General features: G+C 44.7%; 1 protein-coding gene across 1 annotated transcript; it reads right to left on the reverse strand.

Annotated features, from left to right (window-relative positions):
• Positions 1-7,151: 7,151 nt before the first annotated feature.
• Positions 7,152-11,877, reverse strand: LOC306917859 (piggyBac transposable element-derived protein 4-like; the record flags this gene model as incomplete). The annotated part of the gene is made up of 5 exons (XM_079530756.1): positions 11,666-11,877; positions 11,490-11,549; positions 11,147-11,352; positions 9,897-11,049; positions 7,152-7,189 (listed from the first exon to the last, which is right to left on the reverse strand). Exons 2-5 carry the CDS (start codon positions 11,497-11,499, stop codon positions 7,152-7,154), a joined length of 1,407 nt encoding a protein of 468 aa, XP_079386882.1. The 5' UTR covers positions 11,500-11,549; positions 11,666-11,877.
• Positions 11,878-12,481: the final 604 nt, after the last annotated feature.

Here is a 12,481-nt window from a genome sequence, read left to right on the forward strand (position 1 = left end):
AGATTAGCTGGTAACAGACGGACGGAAGGAAGGAAGGACGGACGGACGGACGGACGGACGGACGGACGCACGCACACACACACACACACACACACACACACACACACACACACACACACACACACACACACACACACACACACACACACACACACACACACACACACACACACACACACGGACGGAGTGCAAAACATACTCTCTCCCCATGCCTTCGGCCTGGTGGAGACAACTATACACTTTAGAAACAAGACCCCCCCCAAAAAATGCAACTACCAAAATAGAAAAACAAGCTCAAAGTAGCTTAGAATACTAAGTAGACCTGGCAACACTGGTTTTCAGGATAATTTGACCCGTTCCCGTCAAGCTGTGGTGTCATGTCGCCCCCCCACCCCCTCCCCCAATCTGTCACACATGTACACGTTGGATTATTTACACAGGAGGCACAAAACTGGAGCTGTCCGTCATCAGAGTCAGAAAAAGTCAGCACAAAAAATAACACTGTTTCATGTCAAGTCGGGGGGCTTGTCAGTCAGTCTCTCCCCGGAGCCCCCACTCCTCAGTGACCGGGCTAATGTGGGCCTCCCCCCTGTTAGTCTGTCCTCTCCTTCAGCGCGCGTGTGTGCGTGTGTGTGTGTGTGCTTACGTATTACTTAATTACCAAATTAATTGAGTCTATGAGTGTGACATTTTTCGTGTGACATCATCGTACACAGAAGTTGTGCGGGGAATGCCTCATAAGTGGCAAAGAAAACAAACATTTTGACAGCATATATGCTACATCCAAACAGAAAAGTCCTATCTGATTGTATTAAACCAGGGGTGCCCAAAAGGTAGATCTCGATCTACCAGTAGATCACAAAGGCTGTGCAGGTAGATCACATGACATGCCCCTAAAGAGTATTTCATTTAAATATATTGAAGAAAAAAAACGAGAAAAAAAACAACATTTCTCCCCCTCTTTCCCATTCCAGGTGCATTTGTCTTATACTGTACATGTTACATTCTGTAACACGAACTCTACTATTCCGAAGCCCCCTCAGGTACATATTTAAACTATTTTCAGCATTGGTATAATAATTGATTTGGTGGGTAGATCTTGCCGAGCTGGTCATTTTGAAAGTAGCTCTCAAGTCAAAAAGTGTGGGCATTGTTTAATAATTAAACAATGATAAACTCACCAACATGGCAGCTGTACGGAAAGCTTGAAGTTTTTGATAAAACATTTAAATAAATCATAAAAATCCACAGTAGACATTGTTGTTATGAATGTGAGCTACATTCTGTCAAGAAATTCTATGCAGATGATTCTTTGTCAGACAGAGTTTGGAAGCACTCCTTTTCAATAACGCAATGTCCTCATGCTGCCTCCTGCATTATGTGACATTTAGAAACAGGTGGTACGCAGGGCCGTTGAGTGATTCCCAACAAGCGCTTCCAAACTCCAGTCCTCCATGCTGCTCAATGTGTTTGCCACTCAGTCTAGACGAGGGGGGCGTGTCCTGTTGGAAATGTGTGCATAATGGTATCATTTGAGAAACCATCAACCATGTGAGTCCTCACAGAACAGGTTCTACAAATGTCATGCAAACCCTAACAGTTTTCTGAAATCAGTGGTTCTCAAACTATTTCATGTCAAGGAGCCCCAGAATGACAGACTGCAGACCCCCATCTGAAAATATGTTGTTTCAGGGACCCTCCCAGAAGCAAAGATTTGAGTTAAAATTCAGAGCAAACTTTTTGAATATAGTATATTCAAAGATTTGTGCCACATTTTAAAAAATAGCAGATCTACAAGATTGTAGCACGGCACTGAGTGCCGCGCTACAAGCTTGTAGATCTAGACTAGATGGAGGACAGATATAGGGGAATAAACGGAAAGGAGGCACAGGAGAAACTGGTCATATACAGACAGGAAAACATGTTAATAATAATGGATTGCATTTTTATAGTACTTTTTTATGCACTAGTGCTTACTCAAAGTGCTTTACAATGGTCCATTCATTCATACATCGGGAGGTGAAGCAGCGAACAGTCGACGCCAGCGTCCTCACTTCAGGCATTCACACACCAATGGTGGCGAGCTCACACTGACTCATTGGAGGTGTGTGAGCACATTGGGGCTCAGTGTCTTGCCCAAGGACACTTCGACATGTGGACAGGAGGAGCCGGGATTCGAACCACCGACGCGCGGATCATTAGACGACCTGCTCTACCTCCTGAGCCACAGCGGCCCCGGCTGTTCCTCTCTGAACGCACGAGACCGCGATGGGACCTTAATGGTCTAAGTGTGCGTGTGCGACGTGCGTGTGCCTGTCCTCCTCCCACAGTGACATCCTCCAACACGCTGACCCCATCAGCATCGAGGCATCCATTCCCTAGCAGCACTGCTATAGGGATGCTAGGGTACTGTGGCAGGATATTATGTGCTTCCAGAATTCAGGACTTCACAGACAGTCATCTACAGTGGCATCGTCGTGAGCAATGATGACCACTGCCAAACTCAACACATGCACAAGGAAGCTACGTCATCGTCGACACCGATGCACTGCCAGAAGAAGAAAGAAGCGTGCATGTGTGTGTGCGTGCGCGTGCACGTGTGTGTGTGTGCGTGTGTGTGTGTGGGAGGGAGAGAGATGGAGAAAGACAGACAGAAGCAGAGTTGGGTTCCAACTTGGTGCCACACTGCTAACTTCGCTCTATTGAGTGAAGTAGTGTCTTTTTTGGCCAACTGGTTTAATTCCCCCCACAACAAGGCTCAGCGCTGAATGTGTTGTTTGGCCCTGCACCACTTCCATTTCCTCATGGCTGAGCCCTCTGGTTCCACCGCCCATCAACACCACACTATAGCTCTCCCACAGACAATCTCCCTGCTAAATTGGTAAAACATTAAAAACTAAAAGAGAGAGAAAGAATGAAAAACACGCGTTTCACCCGTTTCAGAAAACTGTTATTCCGTTTTTTTTTATTCACCCAGGCTCTTAATGTCAACTTCTAGAAATGGATTTGAAAGCATATAGGCCTCTGACTGAGTGGCCTTTTCTTTTTAGATTCTCGAGTTGTTCACGACAGTTGAAGAGTGACAGGCAATTTAACACTAACTATGCTAATGACGTGTATACACGTCTTTAGAATCAAAACCACGGGGTGCCTTGGACATGTACAGCTGTACACACGTCTTTAGGTATTTTTTATTGATATCAAACCATTTTGAAGGCAGGGCTTTTCAGAGTAAAATCCGCCTCATCTGCATGGCACTCTAGCGCCATTATTTTTGAAGAATTCCCCGGCGGGTGACGACTTGTGACTCAGGTCATAAATAGTGTGCCGTCAGAATAATGACGCTGGCCCGCAACAGGGGAGGTATAGGCCGGGGTCCGAGCCTGGGGTTAGGGTGACTCTGCTTCAGTGGAACAGGGGAGGTATAGGCCAGGGTCCGAGTCTGGGGTTAGGGTGACTCTGCTTCAGTGAAACAGGGAAGGTATAGGCCCAGGGTCCGAGCCTGTGGTTAGGGTGACTCTGCTTCAGTGAAACAGGGAAGGTATAGGCCGGGGTCCAAGCCTGGGGTTAGGGTGACTCTGCTTCAGTGAAACAGGGGAGGTATAGGCCGGGGTCCAAGCCTGGGGTTAGGGTGACTCTGCTTCAGTGAAACAGGGAAGGTATAGGCTGGGGTCCGAGCCTCAGGGGGTTACAGGTCTCACCCTGGCACCCCCAACCCTAACCCTGGCACCCCCAACCCTAGCTAGGTCCCTTCTAGTTTCAGCAGAATGTGGAAGATGTGCTTTCTGGGGCATGGATCGCAGTGGTGGAAAGTAACTAAGTACATTTACTCACTCAATTTTGAGATTACTCAACATGACTATCATGTCCAGAGCTGGTATTGACTACTTTTACTTAAGTAAAAAAAGTTCTTCTTGTTGTTTGAGAGAGAGAGAGAGAGAGAGAGAGAGAGAGAGAGAGTGAGAGAGAGAGAGAGAGAGAGAGAGAGAGAGAGAGAGAGAGAGAGAGAGAGAGACATTACTCTTCATTGATGTCGCATGCAGCATGCCAGCGGGCTTACGGTCGCAGCAACAATACAAAACAAAATGATGACGAATGCGTGCAAAATGGGAAAAGCGTTCTCTAACATGCAACACACCGCATGGCACGGCACGCATAGTCAGTCCAGCTGCTCGTGTTGCTTGTGTTTCATTCCAGGAAGCAGCATTTGGGATAAATTACATGTTTGCACTTTGCACTGCTGCAGCATTGCACTGCTCCCTCCCTCCCTATAACTGCTGCTGGAGCCAAATTAATCACATTTCATCCTCATGGCTCTGCCTTGGGGGGGACTTTATACATTGTTCTTATCGTTTGCATGTCAGGAAAGATGGGGGGAACCCTTTTTTCTTAGAGAGAGAGAGAGAGAGAGAGAGAGAGAGAGAGAGAGAAACACAGCATACTTAATTATCTATGTGCTGTGTATGCAAACGAGCTAGTGCTTTGCAGTGGCCAATAGGCCTATCTCACAGCCCCGTTTCCACGCCCCCTTCCGGTAGATAGTGGTGTCATTTAACATTAGCATTTACACATTTTTTTCTCTGGAGAATCTAAGTACATTTCCTAATGTAAAAATGTGACAGACCAATATTATTATGAAGCAAACAAGATGGTAAATCAGCTCGAACAGATAGAACAAACCTTACCTTGAGAAAACTAAAGTTGTAGACTTCTTAAATTACCTCTGTTAACATGTAGCGTCTATGGAGTGACGTCACGCTATCACCACTAACGCGGAAAGGGGGCGTATTAAGGGGGGGAAATTCTGTGAGATAGGCCTAATTGAGTGGCAGCGTGCTTGACCTCCGCCATGCATATTGGATCTCAAAATATCAGCACCGCCATACGATACACATGTGACATGCCCCATGCAGCTGTCTGTCTACCTTTCTATGTCTTTGGGGCCACCGCAAACAAGTCTTTCACATAATGGTTCCCCCATTCCCCCCGCCCCACACACACACACACACACACACACACACACACACACACACACACACACACACACACACACACACACACACACACACACACACACACACACACACACACACACACACACACACACACACACAGTGTATATATAGGAAAGACTCGTCCGCGGGTCCTTCTGGCACCCACCCACCCACCGTGGGACGACGTACGGCGGGCTTTTAAGCAGACGCTCAGAGTTATATCAACGTCTCGCGGCGGTGTTTTGTGTCTCCATGTCCTGTCCGGGGCCGGCGTCCATCCGTCCGTCCGTCCGTCCGTCCGTCCGTCCGTCCGTCCCCCCAGAGACTATTAAGGCTCAGCTGTCTCCCTTAAGGCCTGTTTTCGCTTCACCCTTTTCACTGTTGTCACAACATGTTCATGACATTGCCGCTTAAGCCTTTAATGGGCCCCCTCGTCCCAAGACTAAACACAAGGTCACACACACACACACACACACACTCACACACACACACACACACACACACACACACACACACACACACACACACACACACACACACACACACACACACACACACACACACACACACACACACACACACACACACACACACACACACACACACACACACACACACAGCACAGGGTGTTGGCCGGACAAAGAGTAGCCGAGAGAGAGAGAGAGAGAGAGAGAGAGATCTTTTTTAAACGGCAGTATAATATTATACTGTATACTGCCTTGTTTTCCTCAGTTTTGAGTGACCCTTCTTTTAGGAGATATTTTTGTCTTAATGAAGTATTTTTGTTTTGTTAAGAGTCCTTTGGGAATTTTGAAAAGCGCATGATTTTTTTTTGTTTAACCCTGTAAGACCCGGAAATATTTCTACTTGCAAAAAAGAGATTTCAACCTTACTACTACTTTGTACTAATAGGACTTATGTTAAAAAAGTATGTTAAAACAAAAAAAGTTTTATGAAAACTTTATCCACATTTATAATAATTATTAAAATAATAATAATAAATTAATAATTTACATTCGGTGGATATCTTTCACAATAATACATAATACATGTTCTAGACATTCTAATGATCACACAAATATATGTATTACATGCATTTTAACATGCATGTAACATGAGAGAAAGCTATATCAACCATAATCGCCTCTGTCAGGTGGAACTTATGTCCAAAACTGTTACTTTTCAGGATTCAAATTCAAAAGTAGCATATCGACGCACGCACGCACGCACAGTCGCGCACGCACGCACGCACGCACGCACGCACGCACACACGCACACACACACACACACACACACACACACACACACACACACACACACACACACACACACACACACACACACACACACACACACACACACACACACACTCACTCTTGCCTGCCTGCCTACCTGGCGACCCCTCTCAAAGATATTCCACACTTTTACAGCGCTGTGAAAAAAAATGATTCAAATGAGTGCCGAAGAATAAAAAAAGAAGAATGTCACACTCTGGTGACTCTGGAGGCACGCAGGTACCCTGCAACGCTGCAATGTCTGCTGCAGGCCAGTGTTGATTCCGTCGACTAAAACTAAGACGAAAACTAAATGGAAACTTAAATTAAAACTAAGCCATGATGACTAAAATTAAGACTATATATATTTTGTCAAAAACAAATTAAAACTAGACTAAAATGTTAGGAAGGGACTAGTGGACAAGATATCCATTATAAGTCATTTTACACTATTGGGTGCATGCTGAAAATAGCTGATCTACAAGCTCGTGGGCTTGTAGATCGGCTATTTTCAGCAAGTGCATAAAATCAGTCATTACGACGGCATCAAGGCCCGCCAAAACACATATTAGTCGACTAAATCAACTGTAGATTTAGTCGACTAAAATCTTATGATATTTAGTCGACTAAAACTAGACTAACACTACAACATTCCAGGTTGACTAAATTGTGACTGAAACTAAATGAAAACTATTCAAGAGACTACGACTAAATCTATAATCCAAATTTGCTGCCAAAAACAACACTGCTCAGTGCAGGCAACCAGGACAGAGCTTCCCACCGGCAAACAAAGCCACACAAACCTAGACACACACACACAGAGAGAGAGAGAGAGAGAGAGAGAGAGAGTGTTGGCGCTGCCAGACTAGTCCCGTCTGGAACCTCAGCCCTCCACGAGTTGAGGTCTCACTTCGTAGGGTGCTGACGGAGTGTGACACGATTTTTTACCTTGTCCCGCACATCGTATACATAAAGTGAAGGTGATGCTTACACAGATGTTTGCAATTTTAGCAGCATAGAAAATGTTAATCGACACAATCACTTTTTTTGTCAGACTGTTCCAGACAGCTCTCTGTCTAACGAGCAATCTTCGTTCCTACTCTCACCTATGGTCATGAAGTGTGGGTCATGACCGAAAGAATAAGGTCGCGAATACAAGAGGTCGAAATGAGTTTTCTTCGACGGGTGCATGGCATCTCCCTTAGAGGTAGGGTGAGAAGTTCAGTCACGCGAGAGAAACTCAGAGTAGAGTCGCTGCTTCTTCGCCTGGAAAGGAGCCAGCTTGGGTGGTTCAGGCATCTGGTTAGTGACCCGACTACAGATAAGCGGTTAAAGATGGATGGATGGAGTTCCAAGACTATCTCACGCTTCTTCGTTGTGTGTATACCACCTGGGAGTCTCAAACAATGAATTACAAGAAAATCGATTTAAACTGTTGTTTTCCTCTTTTTTTTAACCGACACACACACACACACACACACACACACACACACACACACACACACACACACACACACACACACACACACACACACACACACACACACACACAGCACAGGGTGTTGGCCGGACAAAGAGTAGCCGAGAGAGAGAGAGAGAGAGAGAGAGAGAGATTTTTTTTAAACGGCAGTATAATATTATACTGTATACTGCCTTGTTTTCCTCTTTTTTTTAACCGACACCCAACAACAAAGAACCTCATCTCGGAGCTACGTATAGAGCTATATTATAGTGGAGGGAGAGGTTCCGATCGGAGCCGGCCTCTACCTGCCTCTCTGAGTCGCAGAAGAAAGGGCAAAAGCAGTGACTTTAGTGCGAGTTATGGCAGAGACAGGCAGAATCCCCCTCCCCCAAAAAATAAAATCACAAATGTGCCGGTCTCCGAAACAAGCCGATATACGAGCACAACATCGACTTGTTTCGGCATGTGGCCAACTATAAATCAGGCTTACTTGACTGATGGTATACCCAGTTTAACTCTTTGAGATATTCATGGATTTCTATATAGTTTTTAGACTTCTCTATGGCAGAATGGCGTTTTTGAATGATTTATTGAAAATTCTCTGTTGTGAATGTGTGACAACGAAAGACCTTCAGAGAAAGCTTGACTTGTCTGCTTCCAGGAAAAAAATGAACTGAGTTGATAAAATGTTTAGTTCTTGTGTTGGAAGCCATTTAAAAGAGCCTGCATTTACACTGTTTTCTGTTTCTAGGACAACAAAAAAAGTTATGACCAGTTGAAGTTTTATTTTCTAAAGAACTTTTTTTCTGCTGGGCGTACACACCCATGCCATATCTCATTTTAAAGGGTGAGTTGTCTAGTTAGAAAAAGAAAAAGAAAAAAGTTTCTCACATGTACCACTGTAGATATTTTGCCATCTATAAATAGCATGGTCAGTCAGGACCAATCTGACCTATCCAGCTAAAAGTTCCCATAGCTCTGCATTGGAACGTGATAGAAACTCAAATTCTTTTTGGGGTAAATGTAGACATTCTAACGCACATTTTGATATATACCATGTCTACATAGTCTTACCAGTACCTTGTATATTCATGCATGAATCTCAAAAACCTGTTACGAAGAAACACAGTTTTGATAAAAAACACATCCAAGGACATTGTTTTGATATGACTTGGTGCCCATGATATGTATCAAAATATAGACTTGAATGTATACTGCATTATAAAAAAAAAATTGGGTTCTTACCATCTACAATTACAGAGTAAATCACAGTTGAAACTCGCTTAGTCAAACCATAAACCTCAGAATAGTGTAAAAATAGCCCGACAGGTATCTCAAATTGGAAAAGTGCACTTTTATTTTTTCAGAACATAACCAGAACATAACCAGAACATAACCAGAACATAAACATTATAATTTAAAATAATTACAGAAAATAAATAAATACTAATGCAATACATAGTGTACATACTGTACACTATTTTGACGTTGACATTGTATGTGTAGGCTATACAGGGTACAGTTCTATTTGACGTTGACAGTGTGTGTGTGTAGGACACCGACCCCCCCTCCCCCCCTGAACCACCGGAGATGAAGCAGCTTAGCCGCACTGTTACACTATTTTGACGTTGACATTGTATGTGTAGGCTATACAGGGTACAGTTCTATTTGACGTTGACAGTGTGTGTGTAGGACCCCCTCCCCCCCCCCCCCCCCTGAACCACCGGAGATGAAGCAGCTTAGCCGCACTGTTACACTATTTTGACGTTGACATTGTATGTGTAGGCTATACAGGGTACAGTTCTATTTGACGTTGACAGTGTGTGTGTAGGGTATACAGGGTAGTTACAGTTCTATTGACGTTGAGGGTGTAGACTTTCAAAATAAGACAGAAAAAAAGAAAAAAAAAAGAGAACAGTTATTCAAAGTAGTGCTTGATATTCTTGTCCTTGTGGTAAACGAAGAAGCATGGGAACAAACACAAGGGCACCTCACAATCAGGGCAGTAATACAGGGTCATATGCCGGAGTGGTCTACCATTGGGACCGTTACTGAGCAGGTGGAGCCTGCAGGTTCTCTTGTCAATTCTCACTGGCACATGGCCACGCAAATGCACCTCAAGTCTCCTATTCTCATCACCTGCTCTTGCCCTATATGGACGATCACCCCCCACTGCCCCCTCCGCCGCCGCCGCCTCCTCCTCCTCCTCCTCCTCCTCCGGCCTCCCTGGTCTCAGTGATGTCCACCTCTCCACCACCAACATGATATAGTCCAGGAGAGTTTTTGTCCTGCCCTGCTTGAGTTTGTGCAACACGAACGCATTGTACATCACCATCTGAAACATGTAAAAGACAAACTTCACAGGCCACTTGTAGGACTTACGGGCAAACGGATAGTAGGAGATATGTTGGTCTAGTTTGTCCACACCATTCATGTACTTGTTGTACTCGTTGACACAATGTGGCTTAATTTTTTTATCCCTGACTGGCTCGCCTGGCGTCACTCTGGCTTTCTTACGCCTCTCAGTGACTGTGACCATCGTGTGTGGGTGGATGGTGCTGCACATTTTGACAACCTTCTTGTCCCGCCAAGCCAACAGCATCACCCCGTCATTGTTGTGGCGCATCAGAGTCTCGCCCAGCTTCATGTCGCCTGGTTTGCTAAGCCGCTTCATCTCCGGTGGTTCCCCCCTGTTCTTCCTCATCGTCCCACATACATGGGTTCCCAAAGACAGTAGCATAATACACCTGTTCACTGAGTTGTACAGATTGTCCATGTACAAATGGTAGCCTTTGTTGGACAACGGTCCGAGAAGCTCCATCACGGTCGTGTCCAGCCCACAGCCTACTCCGGTATATGGCTTCATGTTCCAGAGGTAGCCCGTCGCTGAATCGGCTAGGCAGTAGGATTTAATCCCCCATTTTACCGGTTTCAACGGATTATAGCACTTCCAAGCCAGTCTTCCCTTCCATAGCATAACACCTTCGTCGATGGATATGTTCTTCTCTGGGGTGTACATGGACTGAAACCGGGCCAGAAGATAGTTCACAAGATATCTGACTTTGTACATGCGGTCCGCTGTGTCTGGAGTCTCCTGGTCACTGAAGTGAAGGAACCGCTTGAGCAGCAGAAACCGGGTCAGGCTCATGGTGCGCCTGAACTGCTGTGTCTCATTAGCCTTACGCCGGGACCAGTATGACACAAGGGTTGGCTTCCTCACAAGGCCCGTCAGGAAAAAGAGCCCGAAGAAGTTCTTCAACTCTATCACAGAGACATCCGTCCATTTCTTCACTGTGGAGTGTGGGAGTGGGTCCTGGATCTAGATAGATAGATATATAAGTTAGATTTATTTGCAGAAATTACAACAAAGTCATCAATTTGGGAAAACATCAATGTGGAATATACACAATACACACCATTGCGATGGACTGCGCTGCATATCTGTTGGTCTCATCGCAAATATACTGGAGCAGCTCATCGGTCAGCAACAGCTCAAAGAACTCCACTGGATCACTCTCTGCACTGAGGTCACAGTGAACACCCGGCTCTCCAGTAAACGGGATGTCCTGTGGCTCCCACCCACCAGCAGACCACCCTGGCGAAGCCGTTGAGTTGGCATCACCTAAATTACAGGAATACACAATTATTAGCATAAAAAACATTGTTTTTATTCATGTAGAATACATCTGGTGGAGCTGTAACATGTGATGAGACTATAAAATGATATACATGATTTTGTTCTGTGCATTGTATTTATACCTGCTTCCATGGGCACAGGGGCAGCATCTGCAGCTGTCGAGATGATGGGCTGTTCATCATCTGTAAAACAACAACCATTTCAATCAATTAGAGGCATGGTGTAGCGTTCTCCATAGTGCCAAATGCAGACAGACTTTAGCCACATCCACAAGTTATTTAGCTCTCTAGTTACTCACCTCCATCCACATCACTGTTCACCTCATCTTCATCATCGTGCCACTCCTCATCACCCGGTTCTAAATATGTACAAATAAATAATCATTTAGCTGGAGTGCACGCTACAATTACATTCCTTCATACAAAAATGTAGCCAATCACATACGAATTGTGGCCAACACATCCATCTATTCAGTGTTGATCCATTTCAGCCAACACATTGTAGCCAACACACATCAAAGCAAAGCAAAGTGTCCATCGTTGTATCCCCCCCCCCACTGCTACAGCGGTGGAGTCCTAAGCGAACCAATGGGGCTTTCAAATAGATCTGTATTGAGCTTGCATGATGATCAAATGAACGTATTGTACCGTGGTTTATATGCTATATATTATGAGAAATGTTCCATTACTTTTTTCCCCATCTATTCAGTATTGTTTTATCGTTTATTATGATCCCTGTTTTTTTGTATTACTTTTCCGCGCCGCTGGGGGAAGGGTGGTGTAATGCAGGCCGCAAAGCTAAGCTAATTCATTATACTACTAAATCTATATAATATTGCGCTTGCATGATAATCAAAATAGTGTATTGTACCGTGGCTTATAGGCAAAATCATATAAGATGATCGCTAGAAATAAATGATTTGGATGATGTAGCATGCACGATAAAACTATCATATAAAAAATGTATTTTGACGATGACGAAGGTTTGACGAAGGTGCCGCCATCATGCGGCCATGCCGCATGATGGCGGCCTCCTCCTGAAAACCTTCGTCATCGTCAAAATACATTTTTTATATGATAGTTTTATCGTGCATGCTACATCATCCAAATCATTT

The sequence above is a fragment of the Electrona antarctica genome, assembly GCF_951216825.1.
Source record: "Electrona antarctica genome assembly, contig: scaffold_32, whole genome shotgun sequence".
Classification (NCBI taxonomy): Eukaryota; Metazoa; Chordata; class Actinopteri; order Myctophiformes; family Myctophidae; genus Electrona; species Electrona antarctica.